We start from the raw sequence: 14311 nt of genomic DNA, 5'->3' as shown, positions 1-14311 counted from the left end.
TCTTTTACACTGGTCTTGGTGACATTTTTTAGATTTCACTCCAAAAGCAAAGACAACAAAAGCCAAAATAAACAAGTGGGATTGCATCAAACTAAAAAGCTTCAGCACAGCATGGGACACCTTGAGGAAAATGAAAAAGCATTCTGTGGAATGGGAGAACGTATTTGAAAACTACATATCCAATACAGGATTAATATCCAAAACATACAAGGAACTCATACAACTTAATAGCCAAAAAATGACCAAGAGGCATGTAAAAAGATGCTTAACTTCAGTAATCATCAAGGAAATGCCATTAAAAACCACAGTGAAATATCATCTCGCACCTGCCAGGATGGCTATTACCAAAATGATAAGATGCTGGTGAGGATGTGGAGTAAAGGGAACTCTTGTTTGCCTTTGGTGAAAGTATAAACTGGCATAGCCACTATGGGAAACAGTGTGAAGACTCCTCAAGAAATTAAAAATAGAACTATTACATGATCTAACAGTGCCACTTCTGGAGATATATATATAATCTCCAAAGAAAACAAAGTCATTTTCTCAGATGTCTATATTCCCATTTTCATTACAGCATTATTCATAATAGCCAAGGTATGGAAACAACCTAAATGTCTGTCAGTGGATGAATGAAAATGTGACATGTATATACTAATGGAGTATTATTCAGCCTTAAAATAAAGGAAATCTTGCTGTTTGCAACAACGTACATGAACTTGGCTAAGTGAAATAGCAAGACAAAGACGAAAACTGCATGGTATCACTTATAAAAATAAAAGTTGAACTCAGAAACAGAGTAGAATGATGCCAGGGGCTGAGGAGTGGGGAAAATCAGGAGAGCCTGATTTTAAAAAAAGTCAAACTTTCAGTTATAAGGTGAAGTCTGAGAATCTGTATAACATGGTGGGTACAGTTGTAACTATTCTATAATTGGAACTTGCTAAGAGAGTAAAACTTAAGTGTTTCACCAAAAAAAAAAAAAAGTGAGGTGATAACATGCATTAACTCAGTTGTAGGAATCCCTTCACATTGTATACATAAATCATCATGTCCACATTAAATATATTAAAATTTTATTTGTCCGTTACACCTCAATAAAGCTAACAAAAAAGATGGTTGGCAGCAGAAAGTGTAATTTACAGAGCGAAAGACTTTTACAGTGAAAATTAGAAAACATTGGTGAAGAAGACACAGATAAATGGAAAGACATCCTATGCTTGAGAATTGAAAGAATCAATACTGTTAAAATGTCCATACTACATAGCTAAAGTGATCTACAAGTCTACAAAGGTAATCCCTATCAAAATCCTAGTGGCATTCCATTTAAAAATGTATAGGGAACCACAAAAGACAAGACAGCCAAAGCAAGCTTGAGAAAGAGCAATGCTTGGAGGCATTACCCATTGAAAATATATTATAAAGCTGTAGTAATCAGAACAGTACGGTATTGGCATAAAAACAGACCTGTAAAACCACTGAGACTAGAATAGAGAGTCTAGAAATAAATATGCACATCTATGGTCAACTGATCTTCAACAAGGGGACCAAGAATATGCGATGAAGAAAAGATAGTCTCCTTAATACAGGCATACCTTGTTTTATTGAGCATTGCTTTCTTGTGCTTCACAGATACTGGGTTTTTTACAAATTCAAAGTTTGTGGCAACTCTGCATGAAGCAAGCCTATCAGTGCCGTTTTTTCAACAGCATTTGCTCACTTCATGGTCTCTGTGTTATAATTCTTGTGATTTTTCACACTTTTTCATCATTTGTTATAGTGATCTGTGATTAGTGATCTTTGATCTTATTCGTGTAATTATTTTGGGGCACATGAACCATGCCCATGTAAGACAGCAAACTCAATTGATAAATGTTGTGTTCTGACTGCTCCAGTGACTGGCTGTTACCCTATCTCTCTCCCTCTCCTCAGGCCTCCCTATTACCCAAGACACAACAATATTGAAATTAGGCCAATTATGAACCCAGTAGTGACTCTAAGTGTTTGAGTAAAAGGAAGAGTCCTATGTTTCTCACTTTAAATCAGAAGTTAGACATGATGAAGCTTAGTGAGGAAGGCATGTTCAAAACCGAGATAGGCCATAAGACACTTGATCATCCAAGAGTTCTGATAGAGATGTATGATGAGATTCATGTTGTTTTCCTGCCTGTGTTTCTTAACACAATATCCATTCTGCAGCCCATGGATCAGAGTAATTTCGACTTTCAAATCTTATTATTTAAGAAATTCATTTCATATGGCTATCATTGTGCTAGATAACGATTTCTCTGATGGATCTGGGTAAAGTAAATTGAAACCTTCTGGAAAGGATTCCCCGTTCTGGATGTCATGAAGAACATTCATGATTTACAGGAAGAGGTTAAAATATCAACATTAACAGGAGTTTGGAGGAAGTTGATTTCAACCCTCATGGATAACTTGGAGGGGTTCAAGATTTCAGTGGAGGAAGTAACTGTGGATGTGGTAGAAATAGCAAGAGAACTAAAATTAGAAATGGAATCTGAAGATGGGACTGAATTGCTGCAACCTTATGCTCAAACTTAAAAGGGTGAGGAGCTGCTTATGGATGAGCAGAGAAGGTGGTTTCTTGAGATGGACTCTCCTGGTGAAGATGCCGTGAAGACTATTGAAATGACAACAGAGGATCTAGAATATTACATAAGCTTAGTTGATAAAGCGAGCAGCAGTGGTTGAGAAGATCAACTCCAATTTGAAAGAAGTTCTGTGGGTAAAATGCTATCAAGCAGCATTGTATGCTACAGAGAAGTCGTTTGTGAAAGGAAGAGCCAATTGATGCAGCAAACTTCATTGTCTTACTTTAAGAAAGTGTTACAGCCATCCCCACGTTCAACAACCACCACTGTGACCAGTCAGCAGCCATCAACATTGAGGCAAGACTCCACCAGCAAAAAGATTACAGCCTGCTGAAAGCTCAGGTGATGGCTGGTATTTTTTAGCAATAACATAAGTATTTTTAAACTGAGGTATGGACACTATTATAGATGTAATGCTATCACACACCTAATAGACTACACTATAGTGTAAATATAATTTTTTATATGCACTGAGAAACCAAAAAAATTAATCTGACTGGCTTTATTTCAGTATTTGCTTTATTTCAGTGGTCTGGAATTGAACCTGCAGTATCTCTGAGTTATGCTTATATATGGTATTTAAAAACTAGACACTCATATGCAGAAGAATGAAATTAGACCCTTATCTCACCCCACATACAAAAGTCAACTCAAGATGGACCAAAGGCTTAAATATAAAACCTGAAACTAAAATAACTGGAAGAAAACATAGGGAAAAAGCCTCTTGGCATTGCACTAGGGAATATTTTTTTTAAGTATGACCCCAAAACACAGGCAACAAAAGCACAAATAGAGAAATGGGATTGCATCAAACTAAAATGCCGTCTAGCAAAGGAAACAATCAACAGGGTGAAAAGGCAACCTATAGATGGGAGAAAGTATTTGTAAACCGTATTTCTGATAAGGAGTTGATATCCAAAATATATAAGGAACTCATGCAACTCAATAGCAGAAGACCAGATAAACCGATTAAAACTGAGCATGAGACCTAAACAGACGTTTTGCAAAAGAAGACATGCTAATGGCCAGCAAACACATGTAAAGATGCGTAGCTTCACTAATCAGGAAAATGCAAATCAAATGAGATCTCCCCCTCCTACCAGTCAGATTGGCTATTTATCAAAAAGACAAAAAAATAACATGTTGGCGAGGACATGGAAAGAAGGAAACTTTTGTACACTGTTGATGGAATGTAACGGGTGCAGCCACGATGGAAAACCATCTGGAGGTTTCTGAAAAGAATTTAAAATGGAACTACCTTATGATTTAGTAATTCCACTTCTGGATATATACTTTGAAGAGACATCTGTCCTCCCGTGTTCGCTGAAGCATTATTTACAATAGCCAAGATGTGTGTACAACCTAAATGCCATCGACAGACGAAGGATAAAGAAAATGCAGTACATACGGTATTACACCGTGGAGGACATCGTGCTTAGTGAAATAAGCCAGATGCAGGAAGAGAGGTGGCTTTTTGCTGTGAAAGGGAGGTATATGCAAATCAAACTTCAAAGCCCAAAGGAGTCCTAGGGCTGAAGGAAAAGGCCAACAAGTCCAGCGTGACAGGAAATGGCTTATTACGGGAACTTAGTGGCAGAAGCATGTTTTGTGCACCACAAGATAAATAGACATCTATACCCCACCTCCCTCAGGACCCGCCTGTATAGCCCTAGAGGCTGGGAGTACAGGCTGAGGGACCACCCAAGGGGAGAATGTTTAAGAATAGGTGTGGGTTATAGTCCTATCTCCAGGGCAGATCAAGGACGCTATGCCCTGATAATATACTTAAGGATGTGGTTAAGGAAAGGGGAAGAATGTTGGCTGGCAGCTGTGCTCCAGAAGGTTTCAGGTTATAGAACAGTTACAGCAGATATGTCCGAGATAGTGTTAGTCTTGTTCACACATGCATGATCTCACTTACATGTGGAATCTAAAAACGTGAACCTTGTGGAAACGAGAGTAGAATGATGGTTTCTAGGGACTGGGGGAGGGGGATTTGGGAAGATGTTAGTCAAGAGTACAAGTTTCAGTTATGCAAGATAATTAAGTTCTAGAGATCTAATGTACAATAACATGGTTCTAGTTAACCATATTATATACTTGAAATTTGATAAGAGGGGAGATGTGTGTTCTCACCACACACATACACAAAGGCACCTAACCAAAAGGTAGGGTAATGGATATGTTAATTAGCTTGATTGTGGTCATTATTTCACAGTGTGTACATATATGAAAACATCAAATTGTACACCTTAAATATATACAATTTTTAATTGTCAACTATGCCTCACTAAAGTTGAGGGAGGAAGAACATTTCTTTTTTATTTTTCACAGGCCCTTTGCATTCCACACGTAAATGTACATTAGACCTGTATATAAGCATAGTTATGCATGTTAATGTAATCATGCCTATTACATATATATGATTATATGCTCTTTATATGTAAATATCTTTGTTTTTATACAACTTGTATATGATTAAAATATTAAATTGAAGGAACCGTACAAATTTCTCTCTATTCCTCTAATTTTTTTTCTTATGTTCTAGTGGTGCTGCTTGATTCCTTAGACTCTGTTGCAGAGGTCAACCTTGATGAACAGGGTAGAGCGACTAAGCCGGAGGCCCTGCCAGAAATGGCTGATGATGAAATGACAGGAACAGGTAAAGGTGGACAACTGGCTGTTCTCTAAATATGTAATAGTTTAAGACTAGCTGACTTCATTTCTAAAGAAATAAATATATAATAATATATGTAATAGCTATATCAACAATAAAAAAATTTTGGTGGGGGTTGCTGAGGGAGACGGAGACAGAATCTTAAGCAGGGCTTGATCTCATGACCCTGAGATCATGATGTAAGCTGAAATCAAGAGTCAGATACTTAACCAACTGAGCCACCCAGGCACCCCAACACTAAAATTTTAATCCCACATTTTTTACCATTATTAACAACTGAAATAATCTGAACTTTCCTTGGTGACACTTAATGCTAGGAGGCCAAGTAAAGTGTATTTTTAATAAAGACTTGTTAATGAATGCTGTCGATACAAGGTATAGCACTGTAGGTGATTATTAATTAATTTTCTCTGCCCCTTCAGAGTATTCCGTTAAATTTGGAACATGTAGGAGAAATGAGATTTCAGTCTGCTTTTCCATTGTTCCCTGGTGTAGGAGGGATCCACAGAGCAAATCTGCTCTGAGATTTGTTTTTCCATTGTTCCCTCTGTGTAGGAGAAAGTTAAATCACATTCCAAAATTCCAAAATGCCTTGGACCATCTAGACTTTCCAAAAGGTTATAAAGATCTTTAAGACAATGCATTTTCAGTCTGTTAGGGCAGTGGAATCCTTACCTCCAGATGAAATCGCATGTAGTACTCTCTGTGTAGATAAATATGGTATTTTATCAGTATAAATATAAATGTTTACATTTATTACATTTACTTATAAAGATGGTGAGAACAATAATGGTCTTTTAAAATGTTTTAAATCAGAAGTTTTAGACATTAGTTATATTCTTATATCATCATCAGACTTCTGATATGTTTGTATATTTTATTTTTGTTGTATAATATTAAAATGTTCTTGGTTTACTACATAAATAGTTGCAACTGAGAACATTTTAATCAGCTTGCTTTGCAGGTTTCAATTGACCAGTATGATCAATTAAACCAATCCAGACACTTGGAACAAAAGAACAATAGAAATGATAAATCACTAACCAACTCTAAACATCTGCTTGCGTTTTATTTTTATTTTTTATTTCTTCTTACTTTTTTATTAAAGTATAATAATATCCACAGAAAGTTCAAGTATCATAATAGTGCAACCTGATGAATTTTCGTATACTGAACACACCCATGTAACTAGCAACCAGATCAAAAAACAAAGCATGACCAAAACCACAAAGTCCACTCAAGGTCTTATTTCTAGTTGCTGCTGTTCCAAAAGTCACCACTGTCTTGTTTCGTCCACTTCCATTTAAAAGTATAACTGTGAAAGTAAAACAAATTACAACAGCATTTTCCCATCAAGTCATGTTATTCATTGACTTATTACCCAGTTGAATATTCGCCGTAATGAGAGCATGTGCTGAGACATGTTCTTCAGTCTTACTGCTGTTCAAGTACATGTCACTTGTGTGCTAGTCACCCTACATGCACGGTTTTCAGTAAGCCGACACAAATCCTTGTAAAAGACCAATATAGAGTTACAGCTTTTCTAATCAGGGACACGTTATAGGAAATTCATATTCACATTCCTATATATATATATGTATGGGATGGTCAGAGAAGCTGTGTTCTAAGATGTGTGTGAAAACAAAGCAGGGGCGAAAGTTGTCACTCTGATGGTTTTCAAAATATTACAGTTACCTAAATGGCACAGTTGAGTATGCAGATTAATTTCTATTTTTATGTTTTAAAGTACAATTTAAAATGAAATTTCAGTCAAACATCCGTAGAACCCATGGTTTTCTCTGAGAAACTATGATTTTGTAAAATACAGTATGAAAACCACTGCTGTAGGTTATAAGAAAAAAAAGTGTATTGCAGAATGGAAAAAACTCTTATTAAGATGATTCAAGCAGTTACATAAAGCTGTGGTTTTCTGGTCTTATTTCTTAAATGCTCTTGACTCTGAAATAATTTGTTATTAGGCAGATAGTAAGCTTGATCTTCGTGTCATGTACAGCCTTGGACTCATATCCCAGCTTTGCCAGTTACCAGCTGTGTGACGTTGGACAATTGATGCCCCTAAGCCTGTTTCCTCATCTTTAAAATGAGGCCTTGTTTTGGTCAACTCACATAATGTATAATGCCTAGTATATTGTTAAGATTCAATAAGCAGTGGCACTACGTGGTTCTTATCACTGTTATTTATAACAACTCTCTGTTAATAGGAGAAATTACAATAAAAAACTTGAAGGCATACCATATAAATACTTATTGGCTGTGGGGTATTGAGTTTACCTACTATTTCAAAAATACACTTGAAAATCTTCAGATCAGCATCTGAACTTGGTTTAAGAACTGAAAAATCAGTTGGTTGTTCTGTTGTTGTTGTTGTTGTTGTTTTTAATATATAATGTTTCTTTAAATATTAAGCAACCGCAGTTTAGGTGATACATTGTCAAAGGCCATCTTTTTAAAAAGGTACCGCTTTTGAAATTCTTTGTGCTTTATTGTATTAGAAAGGTTGGTAACTGTAAAAATGAGGGCCAGGTCCAGCCTCTTGCTTATTTTCATTTGTCTCCTGGGCAGGTGCCATTTTGTGCTATGGCTATGTGAGTAGGACACCCACAGGGTGACCAGGTCCTTGCCTCTGCAGTGTAGGGTTGGATACTTCTGGACTCCCTAAAGTAGAAAAGTGAGGGACCTTTTGACTTGTAATAATACATTAGATAACTACATAGAATCCTCTCTTTTTCATGCAAGAGGCAGAGAAGTCAGCCCTTTACTGATGAGGCTCTCTCTACTATTTTATTCTTTTTTTGTTTGTTTTTTTTTATTTAATAATATTTTTTATTATGTTCGTCACATATAGTACATCCCTGGTTTTTGATGTAGTGTTCCATGATTCATTAGTTGCGTATAACACCCAGTGCACCATGCAATACGTGCCCTCCTTACTACCCATCACCAGCCTATCCCATTCCCCCACCCCCCTCCCCTCTGAAGCCCTCAGTTTGTTTCTCAGAGTCCATAGTCTCTCATGCTTCATTCCCCCTTCTGATTACCCCTCCTTTCTTTATCCCTTTCTTCTCCTACCGATCTTCCTAGTTCTTATGTTCCATAGATGAGAGAAACCATATGATAATTGTCTTTCTCTGCTTGACTTATTTCGCTCAGCATTATCTCCTCCAGTCCTGTCCATGTTGCTGCAAATGTTGTGAAATCATTCTTTCTGATGGCTGAGTAATATTCCATTGTATATATGGACCACGTCTTCTTAATCCAGTCATCTGTTGAAGGGCATCTACTATTTTATACTTAAGCATTAGTTAATTAATCATGGGTATTAACAGAAAAGGAGACTACTTACCTTGTTTCTCTTCTTTTTTCCCCGCTCTTCTATGACTCTTTTATTCTTTTCTCTAATTTTGAAAATTCCGGTATTGTAATGAAAGGTACAAAATGAGTAAGAAAAATACTTACAAAATTTTAAATCATTATTGTCATTAGAGTCTTCAAATTCTCTTTTCCAGAATTTATTTATTAGTTGGTGGGAGGAGGAGGCCGTTAATAGGGAAGGAAGAGTGAATGATGACATCAGGTTTTCCATTTTGGATGACTGGGTGAATAGTGATGCCATTAGCTAAAATACTGGTAGTAGAACAAGTTTTGTCGGGGAATATAATTAATTCAGTTGGGGATATGTTAGATTTGATTTACTTACAGAATAGTGTAAATGTCTGTTAGAAAGTTTAATATTCAGAAAAGAGGTAAGGACAAAGACATAGATTTGGGTGTCACAATCATACGGGTAATAGTTGAGCTAAGGGTCTTGATGAAATTAGCCAGCTCAAATAAATAAATGAGAAGTTTAATAAAGAGGACTGAAGATGGAACCCTAAGATGAGCCATTTACCATAAAGGATGGAGAGGTAGCCATCGGTGGTGAGAAGAGCAAGAAGAAGAGGCTATACAGAAGAAACAGGTCCCAAGCAAAAGGCAGTGTCAGATGTCTCACAGAGTTGGAGAGAATTAAAGATGGCTAGATTTGACTCTTAGAAAATTGCTTTTGATTATAGCAGCGTTAAGCAGGATATTGGAACACATGCTGGATTGCAAAGTTCGAGGAGTGAATTTCATTGAAGAAATGTGGACTACAAGATCCTCGGTGACACTGGGAAGCAGAGAGAGAATGCAAGAATGAGAGAGAGTGGTAGTGGTAAGGGAGACAGAATCCTTGAAAGATTTTGTCAGCGTAGGAAATTTGGGAATAGTTTTACCCAATGTAACGGGGTTGGTTAAGGGTAGTAGGAAGAGAAGGCAATAACTAGTGGAGTCAGAGTTTATTTGAAGTTACTGTGTCAGGACGCACCTCAGCTTGCTTGAAGAGTTACTGAGCCTGCTCTGAGTTTGTAGTTAGGCTATAAGCTACGTGTTACCAAGGTTTGTACTTAACTCGGTAATGTTGCTGTTGTCCTACCAGCCTCGTTCACCAGTCCAGACACATTAAGGGATGATATTGGTGTTTTATGTCTTTCATGTATTTGTGTGATTATACTGGAGATGATGTTTATTCCAGCAGGTGTTTCTTTTGGACAAAGCAATAGTGACATTGAAGCGCTACATCAGGCTTATTGTCATATAGCCCATTCTTTGGGAGATGCAGATGAACAAAGAACTGAGAGTACTGCAGTGGAAAATATCAAGAGCTCAGTGAAAGATTACCCGCAAGAGAATGAAGAGTCCTCTAAAAACATCTCTACTACCGAGTCTGGTAAAAGTTAATTTGAGACCCTCTCTGAACAGTTTCTAGTGCGGTATAATTTCAGTGCAGTTTGCTGTAGTGATTGTTTCTCAATCTCTGAATTTAAAGAGTTTGTTCAAATGGAATTTGGGAATCAGTGGTTTAACTATAAAGTTAGAGCTGAACGTGGGATAAAATTTCAGTTTCTCCTTCAGTATGCCTTGGCCAAATTAGGAAATCACTTAGTGTTTTCACATTTATTTGATGCTTTTCCTCAAGTATATACTAAAGTTATTTTTAAATAGAGAACAGTATTTTGGAATCAACTAAAATATATTTAACAAATCTGTGTGCATGGGTGGACACGCCCATACACAATTTTTTATATTGATATAGTTAGATACATTAAATATATAGATATGTATATTTCAAATATAAATCAAAGGAGATTTTCTTGGTACAAGTAAGTTTATAGCGGGAAACCGGGTTTATTGTATATGCTGTTTTGTTAACTCTGTCAGTCAGAAGGAATGTAATCTTAGTGGGATTAGACATTAAATTAAGCAATTCACATGATTTTTTGGGTTGCTATTTTTACTTTTTTTCTTCTTAGATCTGCCCACAGTAGAGGAGCTGATGAAACCTATCAGAATAGATTCCTTTGGTGTCAGTGGTTTTGATTTACAACCTGTCAGGTAGGAGGTTTTTTGGACTGGATTGTGCAGGTTGTTTGTTTGTTGATTGTTTTGTTATTGGAAACTTCTAGAGTCATTTCTTTTACATGCTCATTCCTCGTGAATGATTAATGAGTAGCCTACGTGAGTCTACCTGTGAGTCACTGCTCTCTTCTTATAGTAGTTCTTACTCAGTTCATCGAAGTTCTTCTAGTGCTAAAATAAAAAATATATTTTTTAAATAGATGCCACTAAAAAAAAAATTTTTTTTTTTTTTTAAATAGTCTGAAGGCTTTTACTGAAAACTAAAATCCTTTCAGCTTTAAATAGCTCGGGGCAGTTGATTTGAACAGTGAGAGGGACCATGAATTTTATTTTGTATGCACCATAGATTTGCTTCTTTATAAACCACTTAGCTTTGCACGTAGTCACAGACCAGCCATCGTTTTACAGGGTAGGTGTTTCAGTCACAAGAGCAGCGGGCTTCAGTACATTTTAATGGAAGCTCAGGGGACCTCGCTGTCATTCTCCGCACACAGAGTAGCACATCACAGTAACCTTGCGTTTGTGTCACATCCCTCATCTCATGTGATCCTCATAACAAATGGGGCAGGCGTCTTTATCTGCATCATTCAAGTGATGAAACGGAGGTAAACCAATTTCGTGGTGGAGCTGTCACAAGAACCAGGTGATGATGATGGAGATGGTGGTGGTGATGGTGATAACAGCTAACATTTTTATCACATGCTTGCTGTGGGCCAGGTACTGGGCAGAGTTCTTTACATATTAGATTTCATTTACTCTAACAGCAACTCTATGAGGTATAGTTTATTATCATCTCCATTTCATAGATAAGAAAACTGAGGCTTAAAGAAGTTAAATAGGGGCACCTGGGTGGCTCAGTTGGTTAAATGTCCAACTCTTGATTCTGGCTCAGGTCATGATCTCAGGGTTGTGAGATTGAGCCCCCTGTTGGGCTCTGTGCTGGACATGGAACCTGCCTGAGATTCTCTCTCCCTCTCCCTCTTCTCCTCCCCTTATCCCTCTAAAAAAAAAGTGAAAGAAATTGCTCAAGATCATATGGTTATAACCAGGAAACACAGGAAGTCCATGTGCTTGACCATTCACATTGTCAGCTCTTTGATCTCCATGAAATAGTTTTGGGAGAAGCCTGTCACCCCCCCATGTATTCATTCGTTCATTTGTGTGTTCCGCAGACACAGTTGGAGCCCCTCCTTATACTACTCCCTCATCATGTAAATCCACTTGTAGCCATTTCTCATCCTGTTTCTACATCTGTGCTAGTTCACGAGGCAGTGAAGCCTACACGAAAGCCCGTCTACTGGAATGCTAAGTCTAGTATTCTTCCACTGATCTGCAGCACTAGTTAGTATGTTTTAAAGGGCAAATTATTCTTACTTACTGTTGTTTGGGGGCTATGTTAGTGTTAATGAAGAGATTCGCCTACACACCTTGTGTCTTTGTTGGCATAGGTGGAATCATTTTACTAATGTGAATTCTAAATAGAGATTTTTTCACTTATGTTTAAAGTCTAAAAACAAGTATATATTAAAGATATAATAGTCATTATGGAAATGTCAATATTATAAACCTTAGTACACATATCTGAAAACTCTTTAGTTAAACTGTAGAGTGAATAATCCTAGGTACTAGGATTATTAAAATTTTAGTAGCTAAACATAATCAAAAATTTATTTTTTGCTCACATCATAATCCCGTGTATGTCAGTGGGGTTGGGATGGGACTCTACTCCCCATAGTCATTTAGGGACCCAGGCTACTTTGTCCTCAACACATGGTTTTAAGGTTGTCATGGCCTTATCCAACCAGTTGATAAAGAAAGAAAAAAGGTAATTTAGTATAATGCCTTTTAATTGCCTCAACACAAAAGTATTACATCACTTCAATTCACATTCTGTTGGTAATAACCAGCACATCTAGCTAAGAAGGTCCAATGGGCTGGATATAGGATTTGCTTGTATGCTCAGAAAGAAAAGTAAATGAGTTTGACAGGCATCTAGTTAGTCTCTACCAGAATCTACCTTTCTAATAGCCAAATATCCATTTTACTCTTCTTCATACAAAGACCCACTATCCCTCCCGATGAGCCCAAAGTCCCGTTCAGGACCGTGTCCATCTTAAAGGCCAGAATTTCCAGGTGAAGCACAGTCTTCTCCACCATGTTTGAACGTGGCTCTTCGCTGTCTACTAATGATTAGAAACACAAGTTCTCTACTTCCTCACTCCCACCCAATATATGATAGTGAAACTGCAATAAATACTCCCGTTTGGAAGGGAAAAATATGAAGAAAATACAGCAATCAGTAATGGAACCTTGAAATCCACTGGAAAGGCCTTACAACAATATTTACATTCCTGGCCACAACTGAAGTGGGTTTCGTGGGGAGTCTGTGCCCATCTTGGAGGATGCATTCCTTTCTTAGTCCACTTCCTGCCTGCAGGTGGTTTTAAGGCTCCCGAACAAGTCTCTGGCTTTTATTGTTTGTTTGTTTTTTAAATATGGTTGTAGTTTCTTTGTCATTACACTTCCTTCAAAAAGTTTAGTAGGCTTCTGATCTGTTAGTTTCCAGTCAGTCCCATGTGCCAGTAACTATAAAGTCAGTTTGCTAGACAGAGGTTTTAAATCTGCTTTTTTTGGTCCCTCTTTATTTTTTCCTCTCAGTTTAGTTGCAGCTATCTGTATATTACTGAGAACAATAATCTTAAGTGTGAAGAGGACTTCTTTAATATGATCTTTGTCAAAGGACCGAGTCACTCTTTGCAACTGAGAAGTCTCATGAAATCCTGCTTTTTCATAGCATTTTTCAATGCTGAATCCTACTGTTAGGTTCACAGAGAGTGAACTTTAGAAGTACTGAGTTTCTACCCCCTCTGTTCTCTTTGATTTCTTACAAACTGGCCCTTTTTTTATCTTGAGCTCATATCTTTCTTTTAGTATTTTGTCAGAAGTAGCCAATAGTAGCTAGCACTTAGAAACTCTCCTGCCATTTTTCTTAGTACCCATGTGATCTGCCTTATAAACTATTGTAGGTGACCATTCGGCAAATGTTTTGTTACTGTAAAACATAGGTTGCCACTTCTCCTGCTTCTAGTATCATTTTCCTTGTCACCCAAAACCCAGCCACTGAGCCTATGACACATATCTTAGGTTCTTGTCACCATAGCCTCACATTCTAAAGATAAGAACTAGTAATTGGGCACAAGTAGATTCAGGGAGGTGAGGAAATGTAGTTTAGTTAGTACACAGGAAGAACAGACAGTTTGGAAGAGCTTCTCGCCAGATTCTGAAGAAGGAAAGAGCTATTATATTTTCTGATGATGCCAACTACTTAGAAAGTTCTAACAATTACTGAGAAGCCAGTCTAGCATATATGAAAATAGTAGCCTCTTAAACTTTATTTTATAAATGACATCTTATTTTATAAATTATAAAACTAAATGACGTAGTAGACCATGATTACATAGTTTGAAGATAACAATATCCATATTTTTGGAGCCCCTATACTATACTGATATTTACACACATTTAGAACATTTCCTTAAGGGATATTTTCTCTATTTTAAAAATG

General features: G+C 37.1%; 1 protein-coding gene across 1 annotated transcript in view; it reads left to right on the top strand.

Annotated features, from left to right (window-relative positions):
* The window catches only part of CEP162 (centrosomal protein 162), a 100809-nt gene that overhangs the window by 28615 nt on the left and 57883 nt on the right, over positions 1–14311 (top strand). Inside the window, exons 9-11 of the mRNA XM_040643710.1 lie at positions 5161–5274; positions 9866–10057; positions 10641–10722. Of these exons, the coding sequence (XP_040499644.1) occupies positions 5161–5274; positions 9866–10057; positions 10641–10722 (388 nt within the window). The remainder of the gene's footprint in view (positions 1–5160; positions 5275–9865; positions 10058–10640; positions 10723–14311) is intronic.

The sequence above is a fragment of the Ursus maritimus genome, unplaced genomic scaffold, assembly GCF_017311325.1.
Source record: "Ursus maritimus isolate PB19 unplaced genomic scaffold, ASM1731132v1 scaffold_29, whole genome shotgun sequence".
Classification (NCBI taxonomy): domain Eukaryota; kingdom Metazoa; phylum Chordata; class Mammalia; order Carnivora; family Ursidae; genus Ursus; species Ursus maritimus.
This window is presented reverse-complemented; position numbering and strand designations above follow the sequence as displayed.